Genomic DNA, 13328 nt, shown 5'->3' with positions numbered 1-13328 from the left:
CCTCGTTCCGCCGGCACGGCCGCGGCTGGAGCATCCCGCTGTCCCTCCGCAGCTGAGCATCCTTCCCCTCTCCCCGCAGAGCTCTTCCAAGACTTGAGGCAGCTCCAGGAGACGTGGCTGACTGAAGGTAGGCTCCTTCCCCCAGCTTTGGTTGGTTTTGATCGTCTTTGAGTTGTTTGTCTTTTGAGGTTTGTCCCGCTCCTTTGCTGTGTTTGCCTGGCTCCAAACAAAAGTGGTTTTTTCAGACTTGCCAACCTCTGGCTTGTGTAAATTAAGACGCTGAATGACACTATTGTGCTGGGCATTTGCTTATGAATGGGACTTGGCTGCTGGCCCGCTTTCCTGGGTACAGTTTTCGCTTCAGGCTATTTGTAACTGCTTCGATTTTATGCTAATTTGTCACTTATCTTTGTTGGTTGCCAGAACGTTGATATTTTCTTAAACAATGAAGTAGTCTTTTAATTTGGGGAACTAAATGCTTCCCTTATTTTTATTTTTTTAAAAATATTATCCTTTGTGGGGACCTGGCTGGAATTTACACACTTTTCAGTTTGGTGTCTTAATTATTTTGACTTTGAACTTCAAGGAAAACTTCGAATGCCAGGGAGTCACATTAATTCCAAGTGAAACTAGTTTTAAACATGGTGATTTTGCTCTAATTCCAGCACTACAGATGGTCCATTTTCTAGAAAATTCAAAACACGTCCTCAAGTACAGACTCTTGATAAATACAGAAGTGCTCATTGTGATCTAGGTACTTTAAAATATTTAACAATAATGATATAAAAATATACATTTTGAGCAGGTTATTTCCTCTAATTTTACCCCAGGTGAGGGACAATCTTCTCAAACAATTCTTTTTTTAAGCCTTCGGAAAGGTATTTGCCAGCTAAGTAAGATTATTAAGGAAAAACAAAATCAAGTGTTTTATGTTCATTTCAAACGGAACTGAAATGAGTTGACATCGATCAGGCAGGGTTTCAGGAGTGTGAGGATTGCAAGGACGCAATGGGAATTACCCGGAGGCTGTTTCAATATTGAAACGTGCACGTAACTTATATCAGAGCAGGAAAATAGGTGTTAATCGCTGAGCATGTAACAGAGCTGCTGAATGTGCACACAGGCTCGAGATTGAGTTCTTTCAAATCCTAGAAGAACTCGAGCTGCCAATTAGTTTGCCTCTGAACTGATTTTTGGTAGACTTTCAATTTTAGATTTTCTCATGTTTGATGATATTTTTAGCTCACCAGTCTAAAGGATTTGCATAGAATCTCTGACAGTATATTTTTCAGTAGCAGAGTGTTTGTAGGATGAATTTGGAAGTCCCCTGTGGTGAAGGGAAGGTCCCCCATGGGCTCATAGCACTGTAGAGAAAGAGGTGCTCTGCTTTTATCCAGGATTAGTAAACGATGATGCAAACCTTATTGCATGTTTTTGGAATATAGGCAGAGATTTTTTTATTATTATTTTTCATAGCTCATAGCATCTGATCAGAGTCCAAGTGAAATCCCTGAGAAATTCAATATGTGTTTTAATATTCTAGTTTATGATTTTAGACTGCATGTCGGGAACTGGTTTCTCCCATTGTTACTCCCATTTCCAGACTTAAAACAAGAAAAATGACCCTCTGAAGCAAACTGCCTTTTGGTTTTTTTCTATTCACCGTTATGTCAAAATATTTTCCTGAATGGTGAAAATATTTTTTACTAATGTCCTCTGTGTGTCTCCACATTAATGTTTGTTCATGAGATTGGGGGATCAAAACACTGAAGAGCACCTTCCTAAACAACAGAGAAGAAAAAGTGAAAACATGAAATATGTTATTTATTCTCTTCCTCTATCACATTTAGTTTTAAAAAATATTTATTTATTTATTTACAGTTCTTGGTGTTACTTTTTAAATAAAAGAGGAACAAACTTAGGAAGGAAGCAAACTAGAAATTAGGCATCAGCCAAAAATGTTAATGCATTTAAACCACATATACACCGGTTTATGTGTGTCGCTACATGTATTTGTGTGATTTCAGTCATAAAGGTATCTCTTTGTTATCTTTTTAAGATATTTTTACTAGTGTCAATTAACACCTGATTTCTCGTTTTGAGAGTCAAAGAATAATTCTGCATATAGATGCCTCCTAAAAGAAACATATGCTGAAAAATCCTAGGCCTGGTTACTAAAAGTCTAGTTTTCTTTTGCACCATTTTTACCAGGATCTGGTAGACTGCATGGGTGTGAACCTGGCAGTTGGTAACTGTATGGAACTAATTTCAAGCCCAGTAATTTATAGAAGTGCATCAGCATTCAGAGAAACAAAAAAGAATCTTCCTTGGAGAAGAGTGGCTGAGGCAGGTACCTGAGATGGCTGCAGGGAGCAGATTCACCTCTCCAGGTGTCCCTAGGCAGAAAATTTGAGTTCCAGTGCTCCAGCTCTTGGAAGTTGTGTGGGAAATGGTGGGGTCTGTGTTGGTGCCTGAAGTCTGAGTGACTGGAACAAGACCAGATTTGCGCTTCAGATGTGATTAATTATCCCAGTTCTTCCAAGTATAGGTGTTGGTTTGGGGAGAACAAGAAAATACCTGGGTTGCAGAATACATGAAGTAGGTAGAGAATATAAAAATTGAAATAGTCTTTTGGCAACTGTGTCTTCAGCCTTCTAGCACAGGACTGTAGCTGTCTGCAAATGTCACTGCCCAGCAGTGAGGCTGGGTGCTTTCACTCCAGCCTTGCCCTTCATTTCACATCTGTTCTGTGGCCTGTTGCTCTCAGTATTTAATTTTCTTTGTGACATCACCAGTGGCTGTGAAGTCCTAACTCTGCTCATACAATATGATCCCAATAATTTCTTCTATTTCCATGTTGCTTTTTAAGGATAATTCATAGAATTAATTTTCTAGATTTTTTTCCTCAGTTGCCCATCTTTCATTGTTTATATTTCCAGTTTGTTGTCACACAGGTTATTTGAAGGAACAGTGATTGCAGAATGAAGGTTTGGCCAGCTCCATTCTCATTCCCCACCTGTTAGCACAGTGTTACTCCCTGAGGTTCATTTTTGGCATGTCTAGTCTAGCTTAGTTTCAAGTGACTGGGATTAGTGGGCTTCCATCCTTTATGTCCCTTAACTTTGACTAGATCACCTCTGTTTCAGAGCTGACAGAATGCAGTCTGTTGTCCACTCTGCAATAATGAAAATTGTAGGTTTGTCTGTTGTGTTCTGGCAGCAGAATTTCTTTCAGCAACAGTGACAGATTTTATGAAATAACAACAATCTCCTGCGAGCTCTCCCTTCCCTGCAGTAAAAGGGATGTAAAAGTAATTGTTAGAAGTCATAAAATATGGGTAAGATTGTCCCCAAGGTTTCTCCCAGGACACACAGGTATTCATTAATCCCAAAGGGAAACTCTCCGTAGTCACTAAAATCATCCCAGCAGAAAGCTCAGATGTTTCCTGCATTGATTTATTTCTGCCTTACTGTTAATTATGCTGTACAAAGTGCCAGAACTAACTCTTCCCTCTCTCTTTTTCTGCCTCCCTCCTTTCCTCCTTCCCTCTCTCTCCTGACAGCTCAGGTTCCAGACAATGATGAGCAATTTGTGCCTGACTTCCATTCAGAAAACTGTAAGTAGCATGGGGATAATCATGTCTCCTGGGGGAAGGGCAAATCCGAATTTTGGAGCCTTCCATGCCCCCACCCCAGGCAGTTTCCCCCACATAAACTGAAATGAAGCACTTTTTCTGGTTGCACTTGTTTACCTCCTTTCCCCAGACGTGGCCCCGCAGCACAGCACAGCTCGGTCTCTGAGTCATAGATCTTATTTCTTTCTCTTTTTGACCTAGAACTGAGGAGAGGGATGGTCCCACATTTCACTCTGAGTGAATTAATGAGTCAGATGTAATGTGATAGCCTGTTCCAGCTATTAGGGGTTGGGAAGAATTGGCTGCTCCTAACACCTCCAGCTTCTTGAAAGTTCCACGGAGTTCAGTGTAATGGAGAGAGCAGGTTTTTTCCCCCCTGGACCCAGCTGACCCATCAGTATTTTTAGATGGGTTGTATACATCCATACACTGGGAAGGGCTGCTACAGGGGAATGTAGAAGACACAAAAGACTCTTTTCTCTTCTGGCCCTTCCTTGGGCCTGGGCTGTTTGCACAGGTGCAGGAGTGTCATGCTCGGAATGCTGAATCCACTGCAGGTGTGTGGAGACCACTGGGTCAGGGCATTCTCCCCTCTCTCAGTCTGGGCAGTGCCCAGAGCTGTTTGTGGGTGGGTTCCTCTGCTCCAACTAACAGCAGCCACAGGAGCCAGGTGTGCCTGAGGAGCAGCAGGAGCCAGAAACAACAGAAGGCTCTGGAATCTTATGGGTTTATTTATGTACATTGATTCTGTCAAGCTCTCTGAGTGGTGGCAAGATCGGCTTTTCTGGTGTGGGATGAAATCAAAGACAGCCAAAAGGAGTCAGGGTTTTGGAGGAAGGGGCAGATATCCCCCTCTTGGTGTGAGAAACCTCCTGTGCTACGAGAGGCAGCAAAGGCCTTTTTCTGACCCTTTTAGCTGTCTGCTTGCTTCTGAAGGGACACTTAGAACTTTATGTGAAGGAGAACTAGCTTGAAAATGGCTGGTGCATGCAGGGCTCAGGTCACTCCTGAAATAAACTCAGCAAAAATATGAGGGCTTGATGGATCAGGATGTTACTTCCCATCCTTAAAAGCAGTCACAGTGCTGAACATCCCAGACCCAGAGCAGCATCGTGTGACTTAAAGAGGTGGAAGGAAGCTGGTGATGCAGGACTGGATCTGGTCTTACTAAAAGATTTCAGCTTTGATTTGGAGGGCAGATCCTTCCCTAGTTTGAAAAAGTAGCCTAGACATATCTACCTCTCTGGAGTTACTTTCCTTCCTAAATATCAGTGACCTCCCAACAGCAGCAGCAGAGCCCACAGGCAAAGGCAGAAGATGCTCAGCCCATCCTCCAGCCAGGACAAGCCGTTCTGAGCAGCTAGGAAGCAAGTTTTATCCCCTGCTGGATTGAATGAAGCATAAGAAGTAAATGCCCACATCCTACTTCCTGGTGCTGTAAACTGCAACCCACATTTGTTATTCATGAAATTCTGACAGCCCAGAAATATCCCTCCTTGTCTGTGTCAGGCTCTTGCCACAGACCATGCACTGAAAATGGAAAGAAACCTTTTTACTTTTTTTTTTTTTTTTCCCTTGGACTGTCACTGGTGTTTTGGATGAGCAGAACAGTTTTGAGATTCCTCCAATCCCACATTCAGGGATGCTGGACAGTTTGCATAGAAGAGATTCAGTGAAGGGACACCTGCATTTGAAAATGCCTGATAATCATAGCTCCCCATAAAGAAGAAAAGTGTTAATTTGATCTTTCCTTTCTCTCCTGCAGTAGCTTTTCACAGTCCTCCTGCTAAGATTAAAAAGGAGCCCCAAAGCCCCTCAGAGCCCACGCTGTCCTGCAGCCATGAGCAGCCATTCCAGCACAACAGCGAGCAGTGCCTTTATGCCAGGTAAAGTGGCTCACACAGAGGAGGGACAGGAGCTATTCTGAAATCAGGTGCTGCTGCATTATCCAATAATGGAGTGTGTGCCAGCAGCCCTGTCTGTGCTGAGTACAGGCGAGCAGTGGTCAGCAGCTCTGGCCCCCAGCGAGGGCGGCCACTGGGCACCTCAGGCCTGGGTAGATCAGCTCTGGCCTTGCCTGTGTTTCATCCTCCCTTGTGCTGATATTCAGCAGTCTTGACATCTGCCACATGCCTCTCCCCATTGCCTTCCAAAACCTCCTGTCCCACACCTGACCCCACCGCCCACAGTGCCCTTGCCTGAGCTGTAGTGTGGCTTCTTCCAGCACAGACACCTTCCCTGGCTTCTGCTTGAAGGGTCGTGTCCATCAGTCAGCAATCAGACAGCAGGGAGTTTATGCTGAGTTTTCTGGCCCAGGTGGCTGCACAGAGGGACAGAGCATGTTTGACAGGTTCCCAGATGCTGCCACAAGTCCTTCTGGAGAGCTGAAATGCTGCAATATCTGTTTGACTGTTCCAGTGCCTACGATCAACCCAGACAGTCCCCCAGCCCAGGAGTCCTGATACAGCCACCGCTCCAACAGTTCCCTAGACAGGACAGGAGCTTCCTGACCCCTGGGGGGCCACCCCACTCCACACCCAGCTGTGGATACCTCAGTGAAAACAGGTGAGTTATTGCCAGGAGGAGGCAGCCACTGGCAAGGATTGCCCTCCTTGGTGATGAAGGGAGGAAGGGCTGCAGCACCCAGATGGAAATGTTCTGTTCACAGTGATTGCAGGATCCCCTCCTGTGGGACCCACCGCTGCTGCCTGGGGTGTGAAGCCCATAACCTTAGCCCTGTCGGGTTCTGTGAATGATGGGCTGTGTAGCAGCTACCCTTGGAAACATCCTTCCCTGGGGTCCCTTCCTCGCCCCAGCCATGAGTGAGCTCCTACAGCTCTAGGAACAGGCTGAGGAAGTTCCTGTCCTTCAGCCAGCCCTGTGCCAGGGCTGAAATCAGAGGGCCAACAAAGTCTCAGCTGTCTCATGTCCTCTCCCTTCTTAGCTCTGCATACCAGCCACCTGTGGAGATGTGCCATTCCTTCCCATCCTCCCAGGGCATGGCCCAGGAAGACCCCATTGCCTACCAGTGCCAGCTGCCCAAGCCCTGCCTCCAGTACCCCCATCAGGGCTTCAAACAGGAGCACCACGACCCACAGTACGAGCGGGCAAACCAGGCAGGCAGCAGCCACCAGTACCCAGCAGCTGTGGTGGTCAAGCAGGAGCAGGTGGATTACATGTACGACTCAGGTAGGCAGAACTGGCCCTTTCTGACTGCATGAACCAGGCATCAGTGGGGTGAGCAACTCCTTGGTGAGCATCCATCACTGGTGCTCTTTGAGCTTTGAAGCAGCTCAGTATCAGGAGCAGGTGCTGCCTGGGGAAGTGGCCTGGGTAACTGGCTATGTAGCAGGAAACCAAAACAGTTCTGTCTGTTCACTGCAGCCAGGATAAGGCTGGGACATTCACCATGTTCTGGGAAAGACTTCCTGGTAGGGAGTTGAAAGTTCAGCAAGATAGGAGGTAGAAGGTGGTGTTAAACCCATTCGAACTAGATTAAAGCATGCTTTTCCCCCCACCCACAAGGGAATAAGTAGCCAAGGGAGACTCAAAATTCATGATTAGCCCGCTCACACCATCAGAAATAAAGAAAAGGGTGTTTCCAGTTTCACAGGGAACTTTTGTCTTCAGGGGTACTTGTGAGCTGGAAGGTTGCAGAAAAGAAGTGAGGTCAGCTTTGAAGAAATCATACTGAAAACAGTCTGTAACTGGCAGAAAGGAAGGGATCAAATATGTTGGACCTTGTACAGAAAAACTGTCTTGGATCCCTGTAGCAGAAGGTCCCTCTAAGCACTGGCAGAGGAAAAGGGCTCTGGGTGGGCTCAGCTCAGTTCCAGGGTGCTGCTTGGTGTCCCTTGGAGGATCAGCTTCCACCTGCTACTTCCCATAGAAACAAGATACAGAGATTGCAGGGGATGACAAGAGAAAAAAGTTTATAATGCCAAAAATAGCTCTCTAGATGCCAGATCCACCAGGTGATCCTCTTATTTTTCCACAAGGGATAAATGTTATTTTTCTGGCAGACCTGTCAAAGGCTCACTACCCTGAGATCACAATACCCTCTTCCAGAGGGAATGTTACTTCTGGTTTCCTGGTATTTTAATGGACATCTTGAAATGTTTCCTTTAGCAGAAATAAACACATAAATAAAAAGCTCCTGTGAGGGTATCACTGTGGTGATATTGATATTACACTTTCACCGGGTCCTTCTGTTCAGAAAATGTGCAAAGCCAGAAGAATGCTTTTTGTGAGAGTAGTTTATGATTGTAATAACACCCAGTCTGTCAGCTCAGAGTACTCTTCCCTCGGCATCAGCAAAATCTCTGCTGGAAGCAATGGCCAGACACAGGTGTGTGAGGGAAATGTAAGGTAAACCTTTCCAAAGCTCCCAGTTACAGCTCCTGCTTCAGCTGTGTGCAGTAAATAAATTTGATTCAGAAAACACAAGATACAGAAGACACAAATTGCAGTGCACAGGCAGCACTGTACACTGCACACAGAATCATGAAAAGGTTTCCTGCTTGTTTTTAGCAAAGGCTGGTCTTGTTTTTATGTTGTCTAAAGTGCTTGTGAGAATGCCCCATCATGGTGTGAGAAAGCCAGGGAGACTTGAGACATCTGAAATGACATTTGTGAGACTCTGCAGAAACATTCAGATGCCACTGCTCGCCATTCACATCATCATAGTACTCCTGGGAAAATGCAATGCCTTCTTACCTCGGGAAACAGCAGAAAAGTGTGTAGTTATCTTAAACTAAGATGAGAGAGAGGTTCAAATTAAGCCTATTGTCCATGATTTTGTATAAAAGTGATGCAGAGGTGACTGGCTGGCTATCCTGGCTGCTCTGAAGGATGGTGTGTGATAGGGCCACAAAAACTTACTACTCTAATTCGTGATTGGGAGGGTAATGCAAATGAAGTTGTAGTTTCCAGTCTGCCACTAATCCTTTAGGAGGGCCCTAAGAGGACATTGGTCAGACAGCTGCACTCACCTGTCCACCTTTGCAGAGCAAGGCCATTCTGCCACCTGTGTTTTTAAATAAATGAGTTTGTTAATTGTTCTGTAGATGTTCCTGACTGTCCTTCCATGTACATAAGTGCTGAGAGTTATCCAAGCCATTCAAATACAGAAGATACATTAGGTAAGAAACATTCCCTGCACAGGATCACCCTCGGTACTACCCTGGCTGGCTGTGACTGCTGATGTTGCTTTCTCTTTCAGGCTGCAGCTATGACAAGCAGATGAGGTCCTTTACTGATGATGTCTGTGTTGTTCCAGAAAAATTTGAAGGTTGGAGAAAGAATGGCTTGGAGTTTTGGTGTAAGATAGGGTTATTCACCATCTTAGCCAGCCACTTGACTGGTGTCTACATAGTTCATTACACTGTGTTCTTGCAGGTGTGTTCGTACCCAGATTTTTGGTATTCCACTTTTTGAGCTTTCTTAGCAGCAACCAGGCCTTGTAGCATAAGTAGCTTAATTGTGACGTAGAGCAGGGCTGCTCTGGGAAGAGTTGCTTGTGAATTGGCCACTGTTTTGTGTGAACTGAAATACTCCTGGTCAACATTTGTGAAATTGTGAAAAGTGCTGCTTTTTTTTTTTTCTTTTCTTTTTTCCCTAGTGGTTTTTGCACTGTTATCCTTAGAAATGTCCTGTTTGTTCTTCTCAGCAGGAGATATCAAGCAGGAAGCCGGAGGGTACCGGGAAGGACCCCCATACCAGAGACGGGGATCGCTCCAGCTCTGGCAGTTCCTTGTGGCCCTGTTGGACAATCCCACCAATTCCCACTTCATTGCCTGGACTGGTAGAGGAATGGAGTTCAAGCTCATTGAGCCAGAGGAGGTGAAACCATCAAGGTTCTCTACAGGCTCAGGGGAATCAGCCACTGTTTCTGGGGCTGCAAATTCTAAAGCAGTTTTTCCTCTGCCCCGTGAAGCTTCTGCCTGCCAGTGGCACTCACTAGAGCCTGCAGCAAGTCAAGGTTTTTAGAAGAGGTCAAAACACTTGAGTGACACAAATACCAGGTTTAAGAAAGGCTGCTTGTATGTAAGTTTAGAACCTCAGCTATGCAGTGAGTCAAATTACCCACTGCCTTCACTTCCCTGGATACTTCACTCTCAAGCTTGCAGTGACCTGTGCTGTCTTTCGTGCTCCATACTTGAGGCTGACATTGAGGTTTGGAGTTTTGAACCCCAGCGATTGCAGCAGTTTTCATAAGGATCTGGAAGCAGATAAATCCTAATCTATTTCAAACTGACTTTAACTGAAGTGTAATTTCAAATGCTGCCATGTTCCAGAAAAACCAGTGGTACCTGACAGTACCTGGGAGATGTGTCCATAATATCTGTTCATATCTAGTTCCAAGTAGAGCTGCATTTAGCACCATTCTTGCTACATATCAAAATTTATGGGCACTTTCAGTGCAGATGAGTTGTCTTGGCAGGTTGACATCGGGTTACAACAGATTTCTGAGTGTCATGGACAAAGCTGAGAATCGTGTAGGAGTAGGAAGGCAGAGGTCTCTTCCAGTGTGTTCCCTCGTACTTGGTCTCCTGATAAACATGGGACCCTTGAAGATTTAGTGTTACAGAGCAGCCCTTAGGCATCCTCAAGCTTTTGGAGTACTGGAGAGTGAGGAGCAGTGGTGACAGCAAATGAGCTCTGTAGTGGCCAGAACTTCTCTGTGATACAGAGTGCTTGAGTTCTCCTCATGTTAAAAAGCTGCTAAATTATTGATGAGTCTATTATTTAAATGTCTGTGTGTCGTGGTACCATCCATCCAAAGAGAAACAGCTGGATGATATTTTTTTCTCTTGGGCTGGGTTCACAGACATTCCCACAGTCTGGTGCTTTATTCTGCAGGTGGCCAGGCTGTGGGGGATCCAGAAGAACCGTCCAGCCATGAACTATGACAAGCTGAGCCGATCACTTCGCTACTATTACGAGAAAGGCATCATGCAGAAGGTCAGTTTGCAAAGCAGGGGAAAACTTTATGCTTTAAGTGATGCTCCTCTTGTTTGAGACAGGAAGTCCTACAGACAGAATGTCCTTGAGCTATCCAGGCATCCCAAGCTTGCTCTCCCCAAAACTTCTCTTTGCTGTAGTTAATGGAGAAGCTGTGAAGGAGCTGAATGTAGGCAATGCATGAGAAATAAAACAAAGAGGGAATTATGATTTCTTTCTTTTTTTGTATATGTCTGCAGTCAGGAGAGTTGCAGTTTATGTAGCTTCAAGGAGATATAATCAGTCCTTCCTTGTGAGAGAAAGGCAGCCTGGATCTTGGCCCCGTGTGGTAGGGATGGTCTGTGGCACACCCAGAGTGTGTCTCAGTACAGACTGTTCAGGGACTGCTGCTGCTGTTGTTACCTGGACAAAGAGTCAGCTGGCAGCATCCCAGTTCCCAGGAGCTGTTCCAAGGGAGGCCAGAGCAGCAGAGAAGAGGACAGCACAAGGAGAAAATTACAACTCTGACACATCTCAGGGCAGGCAGATGTTTTTGCAGGCCTTCCCTGGTGCTGGGGAACAACTGCCTAGTGCTTCCCTGGGCCTGCAGCATTCCCCTCCCCTCATCTCGTCCCTGCAGGTGGCTGGGGAGCGCTATGTGTACAAGTTTGTGTGTGAGCCTGAAGCCCTGTTCTCCATGGCCTTCCCCGATAACCAGCGGCCAGCGCTGAAGGCAGAGCTGGACCGGCAGATCAGTGAGGAGGACACGGTGCCTCTTTCCCACCTGGATGAGAGTGGCTCCTCCCTGCCAGACCTTGGGAGCTTCCCTCCACAGCTCTACAGCAAAGGCTACACGTACTAGCACTGCTGGGAGCACGCTGTGCCACACGTGGCTGTGTACAGAAGGAGATGGCTGGTTAGTATTCGACTGGTATCAGCATTTTTTCAGGCCAGCAATAAACTCTGAACACCTGCTTTGGTCAGGACAAGTGTTCAGGTACACAAGTGGATAATCACCTCACAGCAGACAGGGCTCTTGTGTGCTTGTGATAAAACCCTCTTACTGTGTCAGGATGGGGCATGCTCTCAGCTGTGCAGACATCGTCTGAGCAGCAGAGCTACAGCTGCAGCAGCAGCTCAGGTAATTGGTGCCTCTAGCTGTATCAAACACCTGTCACAGTCCCTCTCATTGCAGAGGGAGGGGATGCTGTCCCACCAGGTTTTTTTCCAATGTATGAGAATGCTACAGTGCTGCTGCTCACTCCATTCCTCCATGACGTGTACTGAACCTCTGTAGGACCTGCCTTCAGCTCTGGCCAGAGGAACTCACTCAGAAAGGCCAGCTTTGCCTTCTTCCCAGGCTGGCTGCAGGGCAATGGTCACAGATCTTATGCCTTCCTTGGGGAATACTCGTTGTCTCGTACATGCATGCTCCTGCCTTATCACCTCCTTGCTCATGCCAGGAGTTTCTGGTATTCAGGCACTCTGAGCAGGGTAGGTGGAGGCCTTGGCCAGGATTAGAGTAGTCCTGGAGTACATGGCCCAAAGCCATGCAGGGGAATTACAGAGGAGCTTGATTGCATTGGTCTGGGGCACAGGGCAAAGCCAAGGCCATGTTCAGGTAGAGGGATTGTGGGAAGCAGCAAGGCCTGAGACACCAGCTCAGTGTTGTGTTGTGGCTTTTCCAAACTGAAAAACTTCTTCAACAAACATTCTCAGGATCTTTGAAGAGCTGCCAGGCTCTTGAGTGTGCCCATCCTGGGCTTGGCTAGAAAATCACGTGAGGCAAGAGAAGAACCTGGTGGAGGTGTGATTAAAAAATCCTATACAAAGTAACCTAAACCATACATAGATCTTAATATAGGAATTCAGACTTAAACTCCACAGATATTTGCATGTTTGAGGGGAATTCAGATGTGTTGAAAAGGCAGCTCTCTCTGCAGAAAATGCAGCACATGCAACTTGACTAAACTGGCAGGTTTTCCACAACAGTAAATATTTATAATGGGCACCACATCCTCATTAAGAGGTGCTTCATTTTTTAATTAGCAGCTCCACCACATTCCTAGCTGGACAAGACACAGTACAGTGTACCCATACAGAAAAAGTCTGTTTCCTACTGCTTCAGATTGATGTTTCAGTTGCTGAATACAGAGCATTACCAATCCTGCCAGCATGGTAGCCTGTAGAGAAAATTCTGTATATTTGATTGAAAGCCTGATTTCCCCTGATGACTCTCCCCTGCATGGCTAACGCCAAACCCTCCCAGCCTCGTCCCCGACTGCAAGAGCCAAGAAAGGCAGCATTCCCTGCCTGAGGAGAGGCCAGAGACTCAGAGCAGTCTGCTCTGCTGATGCCTTTGCAGGCCCTGTGCAGAGACTTGGTGTTCTGACAGTTCCTGACCCTCCTGCCTTGCCCTGCACCTTCCTGGCCAGCACAGTTCCTGTGGTGTCCCAGAAGTGAGGGTGAAGGGGAGCCCTTCCTTTGGTATAAGCTGCCTTTACTATTTATGAGTGTAAAAATATTATAATTAATAAATTGGTCTGTCTTGGGCCAGTGCAACTTCACTGATTCCCTGACTTACCCTCCTTTACCTTCTGAGCTTGCTTTGCACATCTCCTTGGCACCAGCTCACAGCTTTGGGAATGTGATCCAGAGGGATCAGGGATGTGTGTTTACTTCTGAATCTTGATGGGAGCTCAAGAAATGAACACTGCAAATACACTCTGCATTTCCAGTTCAGCTAGACTGA

The 13328-nt window shown here is 46.1% G+C and overlaps 1 protein-coding gene across 1 annotated transcript; it reads left to right on the top strand.

Annotated features, from left to right (window-relative positions):
* On the top strand, positions 1-13147 carry ETV4 (ETS variant 4; the record flags this gene model as incomplete). The annotated part of the gene is made up of 10 exons (XM_017747037.1): positions 1-127; positions 3563-3616; positions 5400-5520; positions 6053-6199; positions 6579-6823; positions 8701-8775; positions 8856-8924; positions 9306-9475; positions 10496-10597; positions 11217-13147. Coding segments are annotated over 10 exons (1332 nt in total), but the record flags the coding sequence as incomplete, so codon positions are not given.
* Between the last annotated feature and the right edge of the window lie 181 nt (positions 13148-13328).

Source organism: Corvus brachyrhynchos, unplaced genomic scaffold, assembly GCF_000691975.1.
Source record: "Corvus brachyrhynchos isolate BGI_N302 unplaced genomic scaffold, ASM69197v1 scaffold30, whole genome shotgun sequence".
In the NCBI taxonomy this organism is placed as follows: Eukaryota; Metazoa; Chordata; class Aves; order Passeriformes; family Corvidae; genus Corvus; species Corvus brachyrhynchos.
Note: the sequence above shows the minus strand (reverse complement) of the source record. Positions and strands in the feature narration are given on the sequence as shown.